The sequence below is a fragment of the Mustela putorius genome, unplaced genomic scaffold, assembly GCF_011764305.1.
Source record: "Mustela putorius furo isolate JIRA1106 unplaced genomic scaffold, ASM1176430v1.1 tig00000174_pilon_pilon_pilon, whole genome shotgun sequence".
NCBI lineage: Eukaryota > Metazoa > Chordata > Mammalia > Carnivora > Mustelidae > Mustela > Mustela putorius.
In genome coordinates this window covers 43,310,120-43,328,286 of record NW_025421304.1, presented here as the reverse complement: position 1 = coordinate 43,328,286, position 18,167 = coordinate 43,310,120, and the positions used below count along the sequence as shown (strand labels likewise).

The 18,167-nt window shown below is 58.3% G+C and overlaps 1 protein-coding gene across 4 annotated transcripts in view; it reads right to left on the bottom strand.

The window, feature by feature from the left end:
- ZC3H18 (zinc finger CCCH-type containing 18) overlaps nucleotides 1-18,167 on the bottom strand; it is a 60,105-nt gene that overhangs the window by 4,554 nt on the left and 37,384 nt on the right. For all 4 annotated transcript variants that reach the window (XM_045076422.1, XM_045076423.1, XM_004753835.3 and 1 more), the window contains 5 exons: nucleotides 17,675-17,943; nucleotides 4,316-4,507; nucleotides 3,348-3,473; nucleotides 1,595-1,699; nucleotides 221-364 (listed from right to left, as the gene is read on the bottom strand). In XM_045076422.1, the coding sequence (XP_044932357.1) occupies nucleotides 221-364; nucleotides 1,595-1,699; nucleotides 3,348-3,473; nucleotides 4,316-4,507; nucleotides 17,675-17,943 (836 nt within the window). The remainder of the gene's footprint in view (nucleotides 1-220; nucleotides 365-1,594; nucleotides 1,700-3,347; nucleotides 3,474-4,315; nucleotides 4,508-17,674; nucleotides 17,944-18,167) is intronic.

Below are 18,167 nucleotides of genomic sequence, written 5' to 3'. Positions count from 1 at the left end.
GCCGGCCTTCTCGGCGTCCCACAGCAGCACTGCCCCGTTCTGGGAAGACCTCGCTGTCGAGGGGCGCCTGCATCCCGCACGACCACACCTCTGTCGCCATGATCAGGGGAAACTGAGGCTCAGGGAGGTGACAAGACAGGAGAGCCACACAGGACAGGGAACGGCAGGCCCCGGCCTCAGCTGCTTGCCCCGGGAACCAGCTGGAAGCCCGTTTGCTCACCTCCTGGGGGGGGTCCGAGCTTGCCGCTGCCTCCTCCTGGCTTCCCGTGGGTCTCCTGGCTTGGCGGGCTCGGGGGCTGGAGCAGCGGTTTTGGGGGCCTGAGGTGGGGCTGGAGGTGGGGCTGGCTTCTTCACTGACTTCTCTCTGTGATGGGAGATGGGGATGGGGTCAGAGCCGGCCCCACGGGCACAAGACAGGTCCGCGTGAGGAGCCCCGAGAACCATGGAGCCGGCGCTTCCTCCGGAACGTGCCTCACCCCGGCTGCTGGCCCCACTCATGGGGCAAACCTCCAAGGCCACCAGGACCCCTCGCGTGCGGGACCCACACTGCAATGTAAAGAACCCCAAAAGCTTTTCTGCGCTCTAGGTGTGGGGCGAGGACCCCGCTGACCGTCCTGGGGCCGGTGCAATCAGCAGGGAGCCACGTTGTGGGCAAAGGCGAGCCGCTGAGCACAGCGACGGGGGCGGCCAAGACGCGCCCACACGCTGCCTCCCGTGTTCTCGAGGTCCCAGCACATGGCCCGGTTTGGACGGCTGTGAGCCCGGGCATCAGTCACGCCTGCACACCGTGCCCTCCGCGGGGGTGGGTGGCTCCGGGTGCCCACGCGCTCCCGAGGGCTGCTGGCAGCCTCCGTTCCGGGCGCCCATCGGCAGCGCGGAGCGTTTCAGTGCCGTCCACCTGGCGAGCACCAGGCTACTGGCCACTAAGTGAGTTGCACATGTGAGGACAGGGGACAAAGCAGGGGGGGCGCTGGCACCACACACAGGCACCGGCCTCGCCCGCAGGGTCAGTCGCACCACTGGCTGCCTTTCAGTGCCCTGCTCAGGAAAGGAGCCTGCTTTCCCTTGGCAGGGCGGGGGGGGGGGGTGCGTGGGCATGGCTGCAACCTAAGACACCACCTATTACGGGTTGTAACCGGGTGGTAAGCTCCCGGGGTTTCTAACTTGCCACATCAGTCACAACTGTTGACGAGGATCAGCGGAACTCCCCGCTGGAGCAGCGTGTGCGAACGAGGCCTGTCCGGCAGGCCGCCCCTCTCTGCACACCCTGGACACGGCCCTGGAAGCACGACGGCAACCACCACCCTCGTGCCCGCTGGTAAAAACAGCAAGGCCTGCCCCTGGCAAGCGCAGTGGTCTGACCCGAAGGAGCACGGCCATCGGCACGGTCCACGCAGGGGTGCAGGTGTGCCGAGGTGAGCGTGGCCTTGAAGTCCACAGGCCAGGAAGAGAGAGGCTACATTGTGGCCTGGGGCCCCCAAGCCTGATCCCCCGACACCTCTGCCCACCTGCCTAGGGTTCTCACTGGGACTTCCTCACAGAGGCCACGGGGGGCAGAGAGACAGCAGGAGAGCCTGCCTCACGGGGCACTTACCCTGCTTTCCCAGGCGGTGGAGCAGGCTCCCCCTTGGTTCTAACAGAAGGTCTGTGTGGGGACGGCGTTGGAGACGGGGAGGGAGACGAGGAGAAGGAGCGGGACCTAGGAGGAAGCAGACGCATGAGGAGGGAGCACCGCAGGGCCCGTCTGCACGGAAGCACGCCGGGGATGTCACCCAGCTGCACAGAGGACGCTACTGCCAGGCTCTCCTCAGCTGCTGTACGTCCGAAATGACTTTTGGGCAGCTCTCGGGCCTCCCCTGCAGCACAGGAGATGGCGAAGCAGCGACAGATCCTGCAGGAGGCCCGGCAGCCATGAGGCACACACTCTGCGCTGCTGGGAAGTCCAGCATAGACTCAGCGACACAGGCAGGACGGAGGGTTGAGCAGGGGAGTGGAGCCCTGAGGCCCAGGGGGCTGGAAAGTGGGGTGGGGCGGGCGGGGGCGAGCAGCACGAGGTAGGGCCTGGCGAAGCCCGGGCGCTGCGCCCGTGGAAGGAAACGGTGATGGGCTCCAGGTTCATGTGTCAGCGGCAAGGGCGGAGAGCCCCAGGCTGGGGACGCTGGTGGGAAGTTCTGGAGGCCGGCCCGGCCTGGCCACGACTCCGCTGTCCCGGGATCCGGCTCTGCACCCCTCGGGAGGCAGGCTTCCGCAAGGCCCCCGCGCTGGCGTTCTCTTCCGACTTGTAGACACTTGCACCCAAGGCCCCGTTTCCCACCAAGCCACGGCACCGGTAAAATAACGCGGGGCCCCTGCAATCTCACACCCTGAGGTTTTGGAGACAGGGGTGTGGAAGAAGTGCCCGGGTCCTCCCTCCTGACGCTCCTTGGCTGGGCTGGGGGTTCCCGCCCCGGGGACGGAGGCCCCCGCTAACTGCAGGAGGTCGGAGCCGGAGCACACGACCCTGCGCACACCGTGTGCGTGTGGCCCGGGCACCACCTGCGCCAACAGGGTCTCTCATCTCCTCCCCACTGTGGCCTTCCCGGGCGGCTGCGGTGCCCTATGGAGACGGTGGAGCTGGGGGGGTGACTGTGTGGCGCCCCCGACGGGCCGTCCTCCACCCCCACCGTCCTCTGGCCTCGCCCTTCTCCTCTCCTAACTCAACCCTGAATGGGGGGAAGGGAAAGGAGAGGGGCCGGGGGTCTCCCCACGCAGGGGTGCCCTGCAGCGCAGGCCACCTGAACGGGCTGGAAAGACTGAAGCAGCAGACACAGAGCCTGAATAGGCCTGTTTGTTCTGTTAACTGGGGACTGTCCCTACACAGACAACAATGGAGAATCCTCTAAAATGCCAGTGTCTCTCTTCAGTGGAAAAAACACACGTGTTGTCTGACCCTTCTAGAGGCGTCCACAGAACGTCCTATGAAGACGGAAACGGCCTCGGAGGCCTGCAGTCGGGGCGCGCACACTGTAAAGCCGTAACTGAATGAGAATGTGAATCACCGCCCGTGGCTAGTGGCCCAGCAGGTAGTGCAGGTCCACAGGACGTGGCCACACAGTGCCTTGTCTTCTGACTTCAGTGCACACACAACACAGGCCCTGGGGGGCTGCTTCCGAGCCGCCTCCCGACACGGGCCCGTGCGCTGAGCCCTCGACGCCAGCAGCTTGTTACCTGGCGACCTGCACACATTTCACGCTCCTCCGAAGTGACCTCGAAACGCGGCTCAGGCCGTGCCTGGCGGGATGCCGGTGCACAGTGCGGCCTTGCCCAGACGCGCCCCCGCTGCCCCCAGTGGCCGGCGGCGCACATACCTGGACCGGCTGCCTGAGAACGAGCTGCGTCTGGAAGACCGGCTGGAGTAGGAGCTGTAGGAGGACGAGCGGGAGCGCGAGCGGGACGAGCCGGAGCCAGAGTACGAGGACGACCGTGACGATGACCTAGAGTGTCCAAGGACAGGGCTGGGGGAGGGGCCGGTCTTCCTCCACCTCCAGCCTGGCCGCCGGGACCCGCTATCCTCAGGTGCCGACCCAGGTGACGTGGCCCCAGGCCACCTGCTCCCGCACCCCCCTCGTCCTCCATCCCTGCCTGTGCACACCGGCCACCTGGCCACACACCCACGCCCACCCGGCCTCTGGACCCCTCTGTGGGCGTGCCGCAGTCCAGTTCCCTTTCTGGTGGGAACAGGGTTTAGAAAGCAAGACGTGGGTAGGTGTGTGCTCACTACTGCTGGCGGGCAGCTTCCAGGCCCCGGCTGGACAGAGCCCCCCGTGCGGTCACACATGGATTCCTCTCTACCCATCTGGGCACTGACCTCCCCAGGCCCTGGCTAGCATGGCGGGGTCCTGCCGGCCTCCCACCCCCACTGCGGGCCTGCCTGCTTGTTCCCACCCAGGCACGCTGCAGCCCACACCGCGGGAGGAAGAGAGGGGCTGCCTCCATGGCCGGGCTCGCGCCATCCTCCTGGCCTTCTGCCTCATGGGGTCTCTCCCAGAGGGACCGTGTGAGCTCTCCCTGCCTCGCTGGCCCCCTCACCGGGTCTCCGTTCTGGGTTGCCAGCATCCTGGCTGAGGTCAACCGTTCCTTTTGGGGGTGTGAAGCCTTACAGAAGTTGTAAGCCTCAGCCCTGTCTGCCGCTGATGCCCCAGCGCCCCAGTTACTCAGTGAATCTCTTCTAGACCAACAGGCGCCCCTTGAGCCCTGCTGACTGTCCTCGGGCCAGCGTGGGGTAGCCCTCTGGCGGCGTCCGTGCACCGTCACTGTGACTGGCCAGCCCCCTTACCTGGAGGAATTGGAGGCAGAGGCCGATGAGGCTGATGTTTTCCGGCGCCTTCGTGCCCGGCTAGGGGAGACGGACACCCCGAGTTTCTTCTTGGGAGACTTGGACCGGCGCCAAGGGTCCTTCCACTCATCCGCTCGCTTCACCTGAGGTCCCGCAGCGGCGGCCTCCTTCTTTGGTGGCTCAGCTTGACGGCTAAAATCAGAGGTGTTAGCCACTCTGGGACCGTCCTCTGTGACAGCAGTGCCGCCGGTGAAGGAAACAGAGCAGGGTGGCAGCATAAGCGCCTGCTTCAGGGGGAGCCTGACAAGTAACGGGTCACCCACCAGGGCCACAGAGCTCACTGCCAGCATGACAAGCAGAGCCAACACCACAGACAGTCTCCACGCACGTGTCCTTCCTGGAGGAACATGTTCTTCTTTCTCCTTCACGGACACTAAACACACTGGTACTCACTTTTTTGGGTGTAACGACTTAGAGAATTCCCCACCGTACTGCAAACTCTGCAAACAACGGGGTAGCCTTGTCTGCTATGTTCTCTCTAGAGCCGGCACACAGCAGGTGCAAGACAAATTCTTCGTTTAAGGGCAATAAATTACTTCTTGCCCTCCACTTATGGCCAACTCATCTTTGACAAAGCAGCAAAGAACGTTTAAAGGAAAAAAACCAGTCTCCTACACAAGTAGTGCTGGGAACATGGGACAGCCACACGCAGAAGATTGAAACTGGACCATTTCCTTACACCACACACGAAAACAGACACTAGATGGCTGAAAGACCTCAACGTGAGGCAGGAATCCATCAAAATCCTTGAGGAGAACACAGGCAGCAACCTCTTCGACCTCAGCCACAGCAACTTCTTCCTAGAAACATCTCCAAAGGCGGGGAAGCAAGGGCAGAAATGAACTGTTGGGGCTTCATCAAGATCAAAAGCTTCTGCACAGCAAAGGAAATAGTCAACAAAATTAAAGGACAACTGACAAAATGGGAGAAGACATTTGCAAACAACCTATCAGATAAAGGGCTAGTATCCAAAATCTATAAAAAACGTATCAAACTCAACACCCAAAGAACAAAGAATCCAATCAAGAAATGGGCAGAGGACATGAACAGACATTTCTGCAAAGAAGACATCCAGATGGCCAACAGACACATGAAAAAGTGCTCCACATCACTGGGCACCAGGGAAATACAAATCAGAACCACAATGAGATGCCAGTCAGAATGGCTAAAATGAGCAAGGCAGGAAATGACAGATGCTGGCGAGGATGCGGAGAAAGGGGAACCCTCCTACACTGTTGGTGGGAATGCAAGCTGGTGCAGCCACTCTGGAAAACAGCACGGAGGTTCCTCAAAAAGCTGACAACAGAGCTACCCCTATGACCCAGCAATTGCACTGCTGGGTATTTACCCTAAAGATACAAACGTAATCCGGAGGGGCACGTGCACTCGAATGTTTATAGCAGCAACGTCCACAGTAGCCAAACTTTGGAGAGAACCTAGATGTCCATCAACAGATGAGTGGATAATGAAGATGTGGTATGTGTACACAACGGAATACTACGCAGTCATCCATAGAAATGAAATCTCGCCATCTGTGACGACGTGGATGGAACTAGAGGGTATTAGGCTGCGTGAAATAAGTCAATCAGAGAAAGACAATGATCATATGGTTTCACTCATACGTAGAATTTAAGGAACAAAACCCATGAACATGAAGAAAGAGGGAAAAAGCAAAGCAAACTGGAAGAGAATCTTAACTCTAGAAACAAACTGAAGGTTGCTGGAAGGTGGGGGTGGGTAACTGGGTGACGGGCATTCAGGAGGGCGCGTGATGGGCTGAGTACTGGGTTTTCTATGCAAATGCTAGACAACTGAATACTACATCTGAAACGAATCATGTACCACGTGCTGGCTAACTGAATTTATATAAAACATTTTTAAAAACGCCCTAAGGACACATTAAACTGAAGCATAAAATCCCTGTTATATTGGCCCTAAACCCCAAGAGTGTTTACCATAGTTCAGAAGCTTGTATTATTGGAAAGGTAATCGCAGAAGGAAGTGAAACCTGTCAATGCCAGCCTGTCCCAGGCCAGCCCGGGGCTGCCATTCCTCCCTCCATCCTGTGCTACTCTCGTCCTAAGAACGCCGGTGTGGGGTTCTTCCTCAGTCAGCATGGCGGCCCAGCTCGGCCGGCCTGCAGCCCCTCTGACAGGGCAGCAGGGCAGACAGAAAGCGAGGGACAGACCCCTCTTGTCACCATTAACTGTACTGGGAGCTCTGGCAGCAGGGAGGGAGAGAAAGGACAGAGTGCCGCTGCCCGTCCCCTTCATGGCCGGAAAAGAAATCCACGGAGGGGGCAGTGGTGGCCAAAGCAGGCCATCGCCGCCTCCAAGAGTCAACCTTTCCTCCCCAGGGAGACTCTCGCAGGCACTCTGGGGGTAACACTGTGGGCTTCGTGGTGAGCTGCCCTTTCCCCGGGAGGGGCCGCCAGCCCACGCACACCGAGCCACCGGCCAGCGCCTCCTTCCCTCTGAAAGGCCGGTACCAGGCCTAGTAGTGACCCCGCAAAACGACAGATTCCCCAAAGGGTGGCAAATGGGGGGGGTCCTGATTTTAATTAATTTGTACGTAGACAACCATTTTCATTTTTTACTTATTTTCAACAGTTACTCACTAGGACAAATGATTTGGCTTGTTTTATGGAAATGATGTAGTTTCTTCTTAAAATGTATTTAACCCTAAAAAGCAAAAATAACGAAAAATATAAACAGTGTCCATGGGCCTTGGAAAACCATGCTGGCGGCACAAGAATGAAGCCGTTTAGGGAGCAGCTGCGGGACCGGTGATCTGCAGACCACCGGACTCAGACACTGCTGAGCAGGGCCACAGATCTGGGGACCCGGACCAGGGAGCAACAGTTTCTGGCTTGGACACAGAACTGGAACCGTCCACGTTAATGGCAGATGTTTTGGCGAAACGACTGAATGGACACCCAATAAAGAGCTCCTGGGAAACCCCGGGGGGGAAGCACGCCCGGCACTGGGGAGGACCAGCGGAGGCAGGAGGCACGCCCTCGGACTTCCACGCGGGGGGCCACGTGGGCCGGCAGCCACTGTCCAGGCTGTCTGTCCTTCCTCACTGTTTTCTTTGTTCTTTACAAAGTTCTCCACACTTTGCTACCCCACCCTGTTTCATGTCTATCACAGAAAACCCCCAAGTGTTACTTAAGAAACGTTTCCCTCCTGCAGAGGACAGCTTCTGCTATGCCGACGAGCACACAGGCCCAGGAGTTTTACTAACGCTTGGTCTTAGCGACACGTTCTCATCTCTCACGAGGCCCCCCTGCAGAAGGAAGGGGCTCCGGGGCTCCAACCCGTGCCGCTGCAGGGCCAAGTGGCTCTTATGGCCGTGGCTGCCGACCCTCAGCGGCCTCTTGGCCGCACACCGGCAGGGACGGGAGAGAAGACGCCCCGCGCAGGTCCATAAGCTGAACGTGACCTGTCGGTAAGGCAGCATGGCTGGTGCGGCTGTGCTCTGAAGCCCCGCAGGGCCGCAGCCCTGCCCCGGAGCCTAGGACCCGGACAGTGCGGCTGGCGTCAGGTGGGTGCCCGGCCCCAGAGTCCGACCACCTGACAAACGCTGCACCAAACCGAATCGGAAACCCCGTGGGCAGGTCAGCGGGTCAACAGTCTGAAGACGCAGGGGCGGGGAGGCGGCGGGAGGGCCGGGCGCAGCAGGGGCAGCGGGCCAGCGTTTGCATAAACCCTGCTCCACAGAGAGGGGAAACGGCCTCGCTCTGCCCAAGGAAGGGGCCTTCCCCAGCCCTGTGACCGCGCACTCTTATCTTCCGGGCTCCAAGGCTCCGCTCGAGGCCTGGAGAGGGACTCCGGGGAGCAAAGGTCAGCAGCCAGGCCTGCCAAACACAGACGCCACACAGTACAACCCCGGCCCGACAACTCACAACACGCCTCGCACGTCACATCAGGGCTCAGAGGCATGAGACGTCCGTGACATGAGGCCGCGACATCAAGGTGTTTGGAAACACCGAACAGAGCAGCTGCCAAGTTTGGGGTCAAAGATGACGCGAGAGAAAACATAAAGGTGTTCTTCTAAAATCGAAAGGCCTAGGCAGCCAATAAAGGTCCAGGAAAAGGGACTTAGAAGTGACTGAACTCTTCACACTCCAGTCACAGCACTTGTCACGGGACAGCTTGGCCGCGACTGCATTCTGGGAGCCTCTGTGGGGCTTTCGATGAAAGCCTGAGCTGTGATCACCTCCCCTAACCCCTGGGCAGAAACCGCCACCGGGGGTCCATGTGGCTGGGCTGCCACACCCCTCCGTGGGACTTCTGGGTGGGCCCCCAGTGCACCCTGCTGAGCGCCACGCCTGGGAAGAGACCCCAGGGGCCGGCAAGGCACGCCTCCCTCTGGGATGCTCGCCTTGCGTGGAAGTTCCACTTCTTCCTTGTCTCAGACTCTGCGGAGTTTTTACGACCCACCCCGGCGCCCTACAAGCCCTCTTCCAGCCTTGGCCAGGCCATGGGTCCCTCTCGCAACAGACACACAGTAAGATGCGAAGAACGTAGACCGGCCGCTCGCGGTTCTCATTCTGGTGCCCCCCAGGCCCTGACAGAAGCCTGCAACGCCGGCCGATGCACGCCCCATCAGTGAGGCGCACAGCAGCACCCCGGAACCCTGACATTTCCAGGGGGGGAAGCCGGGTCCTGACCAGAGGGGCCCAAGGGCGGGTCACCGCTGTGGACGGTTCCCCCGGGGGGTGGGGTGGGGGGGGGGCAGGACAGACAGCCTTTCCCAAGTGAGAGGGCATCCGGTGACAGACCCACCACGTTCACTCTCCAACTACGAAAACATCCCTGAACTTCATCAGGAACAAGTAAACCTGAGAGAGGGGACAGCAGAGGGGACAGGCCCGTTCCCACCCACTTCCACTTTAACTTCTGGCTGAACAGAAGGAAGAAAAGCCTCCTGTTTCAGTGGGTAAGCGGCATTCCCGTCCACTTCCTGACCGCTGCAAGGCCCATGACGCTGCCCGAGGCTCCTCACGGCTCCCGCCCCTGCAGCCTCCCCCGTAAGAACCCAAGGTTCCCCCCAGGGGCGGGTCACGCCGAGGCGGCTCAGCGGCACGTCCTTCTGCCTCACGGCCGCGTCCGTGTCCGCGGGCATTTCTCCAACCCCTGCTGACCACAGATGTGCGGCCTTAGACGCCAGTACACAGGGGAATGCGACCGTCTGCCTTTTTGTCTTCGGCAGTCGGGCAGCTTCTGGAGCATGCAGTCGCTTACGTCCCGGGCACAACGACCTCCTCGGGGGCAAGCGGTTCAGCCGTGCCCAGGACGGACAAGAGGTCAGGACAGTGAGCTAAGGTTTATTGCATCTCCAGACGAGTGCCTTTTGCCCTAACCAAAGATTACTGACTGTTCTGACGCCAGGCCCAAGAGCGGCTCGGAGCGATCTCCAGGGCTGGGCTCATCAGGAAGCACGAAACGTCACGCGCGGGGAGCAGAGTGGGAGGCTGGGGCGACCTGCCGGCCACGGCCTCGGGACAAGGCCCACCCGCTTCCGTGGGGCCACGTACACCCCGCGGGGCTCCTGACAGCCATCTGGGTGTGGTCGTCGGACACCAGCACGCAGGTCTAGGGCCGTGTGATCAAGCACAACTTGCCACGTTCAGGGTCCTGATGCCGACAAGCCGCAGCGCTGCGCGAGAGAGGGGCTGAGGAGCCACGACACTGCGGCGAGGGTGACAGGCAGCAGGAGTGGAGAGTGGCGCTCAGACAACCGGGAGAGTCCGCAGAGGGGAAACCTAATGTGTAGTTGTTGCAAAACACAGAGCAGACCGGAGCGAGGGTCACCTTCTCTCTAGGGCGGCAGATGGCCGTGCTGCCTCGGACGGGACACACACGGCAGCGGTTCCAGCGCAGCTCACGTGGCTACAACCAACCTCCCTTGCTTTGGTGCTTCCGGCCTCCGAGGGGAGTCCAGGGCAGTGGCGGCCTCTGGGAAGGGTTCTGGGAGCCCTGTCGAGACGGGCGTGAATGCCTGCCGACCGCCAACCCACCCTGGGCCCCTGGGGGCCTCACACTGGATGCAGGCCCCTGGCACCCTGAGACGAGAAGCCCTCGGTGGAGACGGCAGGCAGGAACCGGGCTCCCTCGAGAGGACGGAGGAGAGCTCCCGGGAAGTGAGGAGCCTGCCCTCTTGGCCCCAACGGGCACCAAACCTCACACGTGCATCTGAACATGAGCGAAGTGCTTTAAGCAGTCTGGGCAATCCCTCCAGGAAGATCCCAATTACTACCTTTATCTAGAATGAAATTAATTTGCATATGCCAAAGAGCACCCTAATTACCGCCCAGCTCCACCCGGGGCGGCACGCCCACTGGCTCGGCTAAAGATCAGAAGGTTTCACGAAAGGGATTTCCCTCTATTTACATAGATGCGTTCCACAGAAATGCTTACAAGGTTCTGCTCAAGGCCTAATTCCAGCCGGGAACCCTAAAGGGGGCAAGAGACCACGGCCCCGAGCCTTGGCCATCTAGAGGAAAGCTCGTCAGAACCCCCGGAGGGAGATGTTCCACAGAAAACACTTGCCAAGCAGCCCCGTGGGAATGGCCCGGCTCCGGCGGGGCAGGCGGGAGAAGGACAGAGGAGACAGGGGACGGCGGTGGGGGCGGGGGGCTGGGGGGCTAAGACCCAGGGAGCCGGGCACTCTGCCGGCACATGGTCCTCGCCGCACCTCACCCCACCGGGCCAAGGCTGTGCCCCGCTGCTGGGCCACGGGCATCTGGGTAGCAAGAGCTCTCGCCGGCCGCAGACAAGCCACACCGAGTCTATCCTCACCAACTGCCACGTGTGCCCATCTGACTCTGCAACGAGCAGTCCTGGGGCCAATCCGACCCCACTGCAGCGTCCTCGAGCACCAGCAAAGACGAAGGCTTCCCACTCCACTCTGAATGCAGTCATGACTGTCTCCTACTTGAGGGGAGAAAAGTGCTTCCCATCCAGCTGTTGATGTAAAATCCCCACCCTGTCCTAGGTAGGTAAGTAAACTGATCTAGAAAAGGGAGCCGACACAAACGTACTAGGCAGGGAAATTCAGCCGCCTCCTAAAGTGGTCACGCCAGCTCCGGTGCTCAAAGGGAAAGGAAACAGGAGGACCGTGCTGGAAATTCTGCTCTGGGGAAACCCTAGCCCTTTGTGCTGGCCCAGGGCTGGCGGGGTTCCAGCCAGGGTGATCAAAGATGGGGTTCAAGACTCCCCAGCAGCAATGAGAGGCTGAATCCAGACCAAGGAACAGGGCACACCTGCCTCTGCCCACAGGAGCATGAGTGAGGGTCTGGGGAAGGAAAGGGAGCGGGAGGGGAGACTAGCAAAAGGAAGAAGACACCAGGGGAGAGCAGGTCTGCCCGGTCTGGTGAGAAAGCTGCATCTCATTTTAGGAAGAATCCACATAGTCCCGCCTCCTGAACCTGCCCCAGCTGGCTCAGCGCTCCCACTGACCCTGCCCTTCACCCGAAGGCCCGAGGCTGTGCAAATGCAGGGCTTGAGGCTGGTCTTCACAGGGATCTGGTGCCTGGGGCCTAAGCCAGTACAAAGCAGTCTTTTTGGATTCACATGCATACCCCGTGGAGGGGCCAGGCAGCACCGGGAACACGAGGGCCAGAAGGGCATCTGTCCCACGAGTTAGCAACAAGCAGAGATGGACACGGCCACTTGCACAGCTGTCCTCCCTCCAAGAGGTGCTAAAAGTACACTCAGGTGTATAAAAATGTCCCTGAGCTGGACACACAGACACTTGACTTGGAGCTATCTGGCTTCTTGGAAACAAGCAGGACATGTGGAGGGGATGGGGGACGGCGGTCCGTAGCCAGAGTACGTAGGAGGAAACACACTCGAAAGCCATCCAAGCACTGGAGTGGACCAGCGGATATGCCTCGGGATGCCAGAGAGTGACGGGGCAGAGTCACAGCCTCGACATCATCTGCCCATCTTCCCTGTGTCTCTTCTTTCCAGACCAGGCATCTGGACACGCGGGAAAACAGCTTTTAGGCACCTGGAGAGCCGAACTCCGTCCGCAACTTCATCAGTCCTGCAATGTTCGCTATGACAAAGTAACAAGGGAGGCTACTACCCAACCCCAAACTTACTAACAGCACCATCAAGTGTCTGTGGGCTCCAGCTCTGGCCTGGGCTGCGACGGGGGGCCCGATGCTGTGGCGGCCTGCAGGGGACTGCGCTGAAGAAGGCAACAGGTGGTAACACATCGTCCACAGTCACGTGACATCAAGGAGCGCTAAGAGCCACGACGAACTATCTAGCAGGGCGGGAGCAGGCGGGGAGGCCCCTCCCAGCAGCAAGATGTGAGCCTCGTCCTGGAGACACGGAGGCGGGGCACAGGCCGATGGTCAGCGAAGTCTGAGGCGTGAGCAGAGGGAGCTGGGCCTCCTGCTCCAGCAGCGCTCCCAGAGCAGACACAGCCCCGCCGTGGAGCCCGCACTGCACTTGTCCTGCGCATCTTGGGGAAAAGGGCTTCTATCAAAACGGGGCTGCAATGGCCCAACGCTAGGAAGACGAGAATCGAGCGCTGCCGCTCGCACGCAGCTACACCTTCAGGACAGCGTCAAGAGGCCGCCGCGGCCCGGACGGTCATAAAGCTGTCGGAAAACAGCGGTCTCAGCGCGTCCGCAATGTTCAGTGCATTCTGAATGTTCTTTAAAAACATTGTTTTGCCCAATGTTAGGAAAGTATGAGAAAATACAGCACATTACTGAGGACAATCTATCACGATCTGGAGGAAGGGAAGAGTGAAAACCTGTGCTCACAGAGACTGCGCACCTGCTGCTTCCTGCCAGAAACAGCTGCACAAGGGGCTGGTCTCAGCAGAGAGAACAGGAGCCTGGCTTCATCCACCAAAAAACTGTAACTGACAAATAAATTCGGTACAAAGGAAACAAAGGATACAAAGTCAATGTCACACACAAAATCTGTTGCATTCTTACACACTAACAACCCGAAAAAAACAACCAAGGAACATTCTCATTAACAACCGCATCAAAGTACACTGGGGGACACCTGGGCCGCTCAGTCACTTAAGTGGCTGCCTTCAGCTTGGGTCATGATCCCAGCGTCCTGGGATCAAGTCCTACTTTAGGCTCCTTGCTCCGCAGGGAGGCTGCTTCTCCCTCTGCCTCTGCCTGCCAGTGCTCTTTCTGACAAATAAAATCTTAAAAAAAAAAAACAAAAAACACTGGGGGTGACTGGGTGGCTGAGATGGTTAAGCGTCTGCCTTCCGCTCAGGTACTGATCCCCAGGGTCCTGGGATCAAGCCCTGCATCAGGCTCTCTGCTCAGTGGAAGTCTGTTTCTCCCTCTCCATCTGCCCCTCCCCTCCCTACTCTTAAAAATACATAAAAATCTTAAAAAAAAAAAAGTACACAGAAATAAATTGAGCCAAGGGGGGTGAAAGATATAGATACTGAAAATTATAAGACATTAATGGAAGAAACTGAAGACCACACAGATAAAGAGACATATATCCCATGTTCACTGACTGGAAGAAAGGATACTATAAAAATGTCCCCGGGCCGCCTGGGTGGCTCAGTGGGTTAAAGCCTCTCTGCCTTCGGCTCAGGTCATGATCTCAGGGTTCTGGGATTGAGCCCCGCATCGGGCTCTCTGCTCAGCGGGGAGCCTGCTTCCTCCTCTCTCTGCCTGCCTCTCTGCCTGCTTGTGATCTCTGTCAATAGAGCCAAAGAGCCAGAGCAAGAACAAAGCTGGAGGCGTCAGGCTTCCCGATCTCAGACTGCATCATTAAGTCTGAGTCATCCCAACTGCACAGTATCACGTAAAAACAGCCACAGATCCGGGCGCCTAGCGGGCTCAGCCCACAGAGTGCAGGACTCTTGGTCTCAGAGTCGTGAGTTCAAGCCCCATGCTGGGTATAGAGGTTACGTACAAAAACCCAAAAACTAAAAAACAAGAACAGACACAGGGCAATGGAACAGAAATGAAAGCCCAGAAAGAAACCCACACATATACAGCCCATCACGACACAGAAGGCAAGAACATGCAACGGGTAAGGGCAGTCCCTTCAATGAATGGTGTTGGGGACACTAGAAAGCCACCGGCAGAATGAAACTGGACCCCCACCTCACACTGCGCCACAAATAACTCCACGTGGATTAAAGACTCAAAATGGTGAGATGACCCAAAACCATGAAGTTCCTAGAAGAAAACACGGGAACAAAAGCTCCTTGATACGCATCTCAGTAAAGTCTGTCTGATCAAGACATCTGCAGCACAGGAAACAAGATAAAGCATAAATAAGTGTGATCACTGCACTCTACCCCGAGACTAGTAATACAATATGCGTTAATTAATGGAACTTATATAAAAAATATATATCTGAGGATGGAAAATGAATTAATAAATAAGCAGGACCACATTCAACTAAAAAGCTTTTGCACAGAAAAAAATAATAATAAAACGAAAAGACAACCTACAAGAATAAGAAAAAATAAGTACAAACCATCTACCAGATAAGGGGTTAACACACAAACTATGCCAAGAAATTCGTACAACTCAAGAGCCAAAAGAAATCGGACTTAAAATGGGCAATTTCCTGACCATTTTGTAAAAGAGGACATCCAGACGGCTAACAGGTCCGTGAAAAGATGCTCAGCACCTCTAATGATCAGGGAGGGACACGCAGGTCAAACCCACAATGAGGTATCACGCCCCACCTCTTCAAGTGGCCGAAATCCAAAGCAGAGCTGGTCACCGTGTCAGTGAGGATGAGGGAAAGGGAAGCCGGCGTGGCCCGGCCCCCACTTCCGGCTAAGCACCCAGAGGACATGAGATCAGAAAGAGACGTCTGCACTCGCCTGCTCGCCTCAGCCGTGTTCTCAACAGGAGCCTGTGGCTGGACACACGATCAAGGCAATGTGGACGGACCGCACGATGGTTACGGCTCAGCCACGGAAAGGAGGCTTGTCCCGCCCTCGGTGAGGACTCCGATGGCGACTGAGAAGTGGGCTGAGTAAGTCAGACAAAGAAAGCGTCTCTGTTCTCACTGTGCCTGGTCACTTACATGTGGCATCCTTTTCTTTCCCTTAAAGAGTATTTATTTCACAGAGAGAGAGAGAGAGAGGGGGGGGGGGGGGGGGGGGGAGAGCAAGAAAGGGAAGAAAGCAGGGGAATGGGAGAGGGAGAAGCAGGCTTCCTGTCGATCAGGGAGCCCAATGCTCGTCCCAAGATGCTGGGATCGCAACCTGATCCGTGGGCAGGTGCCGAATGACTGAGACCCCCAGGCACCCCTTCTAACTGGAGCCTAACAGAGCCGCGCTCATGGAGACCAACAGCAGAACAGCGGGTGCCAGGGCTGAGGCTGCCAGACACGGGGAGCTGCTCCCACTCCAGTCAGAAGAGGAGTAAGTCTGAGGATCTCGTGTAGCCACAGGAGCTGCAGCGAGGGATTCTGGCTTGTGCCCGTGAAAGCTGCCACGAGGGTAGATCTGTCGTGTTCTCCCCATGCACGTGCGGCGGTGCCGGTGCTGACGGACAGCGGAGGCCGTTCTGCGGCACGGAGGCAGGGCCACGCATCACACCGTGTATTTTAAGTTTGTGCAATGTCACACGTCAGCACATGTTAACTGCGCCTAATAAAGCTGGAAAAAGTGTAAAAAAGGCTTTTCCTCAAAAAAAGAAAAAATGGACATCATCAAGAAGACGAACCTGAGAATGCAAAGTTCGGTGGGGGTGCGCACGCGCACGAGGGTGCTGGACAAGGGGTTTGTATCCAGAACACATTCAACTCAGAAATAAAGACAGTGCGCAAATAATAAAACAAGGAATAGGGAAAAGGATCTGAATAGACGTTTCTCTAAAGAACATACACCAAGAAGCGCATGAAAAGAGGCTCAGGAAAATGAAAATGAAGCCACAGCAAGCTCCCAGGTCACCCCCGGCAGGACGGCCGCCACCGCAGCAAAGGTAGACGATAATGAATCATCTGGGGGAGGGTTCCAGCCCTCACACATTCCTGGTGGGAATGTGAAGGGATGCAGCTATCTAGGAAGATTCTAGAAATTCCTCCAAAGGTTAAACACAGTTACCATACGATCCAGCAGCTCCACTCCGAGCTGTACGCCCAAGGGAAGCAAGAGCGACTCCCACACACACACGTGCACGCGAATGCTCACGTTCACAACAGCCGAAAGGCAGGAATAACCTAAGTGTCCGTCTGTGGCCGAGCAGGTAAACAAACAGCCGTACACACCCTCACACCACAGAGTAGCAGCCAGCGCAAAAGGGAGCGGAGTAAGGGTACGTGAACCTCGGAAAACATCTTGCCAAGTGAAAGGAGCCAATCACAGAAGCCCGCATGTGTGACCCCACTCGTGCAATGTCCAGCAGCAGCACATCTACAGACAGAAAGTGGGTTGCTGCTGCCAGGGCTGGGCGGCGTCTGGGGGAGGACGAGTGCAGCGCCTCCGTGCTGAGTGTCCTACACACCGCGGACCTTGCCCGCTGCCAAGAGACATACTGCAGGGCACACACATGTCCTCTCACGAGGCCGCAAACACAGACCAAACTTCTCCAGTTCCGTGATTTTCTGAGGATCACCCGACCCGCTCTAGTACTCAAATATACATATGCACGTATTCTATTTATTTTTCAAAGATATATTTGTTTTAGAGACATAGAGAGAGAGAGCAAGTAGTGGGACGGGGAGAGGGAGAGAGAAAAACTCAAGCAGACACTGAACACAGAGCCTGACGTGGTGCTTAATTCCAAGACTGTGAGACCACGACCTGAGCCGCAATCACCAGCCAACGACAACGGACACCCTGGTGCCCCCGTGTGTATTTTAAACAAGGGCTGGCTGAAGGCCCAGAACCTGCCCGGTCTCTAGGGCCGCTGCTGAGCTGCATGCTGTCGGCGCCCACCCTGCGGTCACCCTGGCAGCTCTCCTGATGCAGGGCACCAAGGCGAGCACCCAGAGAAGGGCTGCCTGGAGGCCTGTCCTCCACTGGCGGACACGAGAGCCCACATGGTGGCCAGCAACCTCCTACCCTCGCTGCCAAAGCAGGGGCACTGGGAATTCACAACTTTCCCGATTTAAGGCAACGAGAAGGGGCACCTGGCGTGCGCTCCCACCGTAACGCACCCGTTCCGGGAGGGGGCGGCACCCGCCCCTCAAAACACACCAGCATTTCTCAGCAACGATTATGGGCGCGGGACTACGGCCAGCAGATAGGACCCGTGAGCATCTGGCGAGGCCCCTTCTCTCCGGGCCCGGGGCCACGAACCCAGAGCCCAGGGGGAGGATGGCCTACCTTGGTGGCTGCGGGGAACGGGGCTTCGGCTTCTCCTTCTCCTTCTCGCGCTCCTTCTCGCGGTCACGGTCTCTGTGCTGCCGGTCCTTCTCGTCCCGCTTGGCTCGCTCTCTCTCCCACTCCTCCTTCCTCCGCTGCCGCTCCTTGTCCCGCTCCCGCTCGCGCTCCCGCTCGCGCTCCCGCTGCCGGCGCTCCCGCTCTCGGTCCCGCTCCCGCTCCCGCTCGCGCTCCCGCTGCCGGTTCTCCCGCTCCCGCTCGCGCTCCCGGTCCTAAAGCCAAACACATGTACTGGGTGGTGCCTGGCACCAAGGCCACGGGGATCGATCTCAAGTGATCACTCTGTTCCCAAGTTTCTCCTTAAAACACAGCATTACGCGGTGAGCCAGATTCCAGCTTGGGCCCCAAGCTGGCGGTTCAACACTACCTGTCTCCCGCCTCAGCCCTTCCAGCGAGGGCTGGACAGGACCCAGCAAGGCCTCCGGTGGTCTCGGCC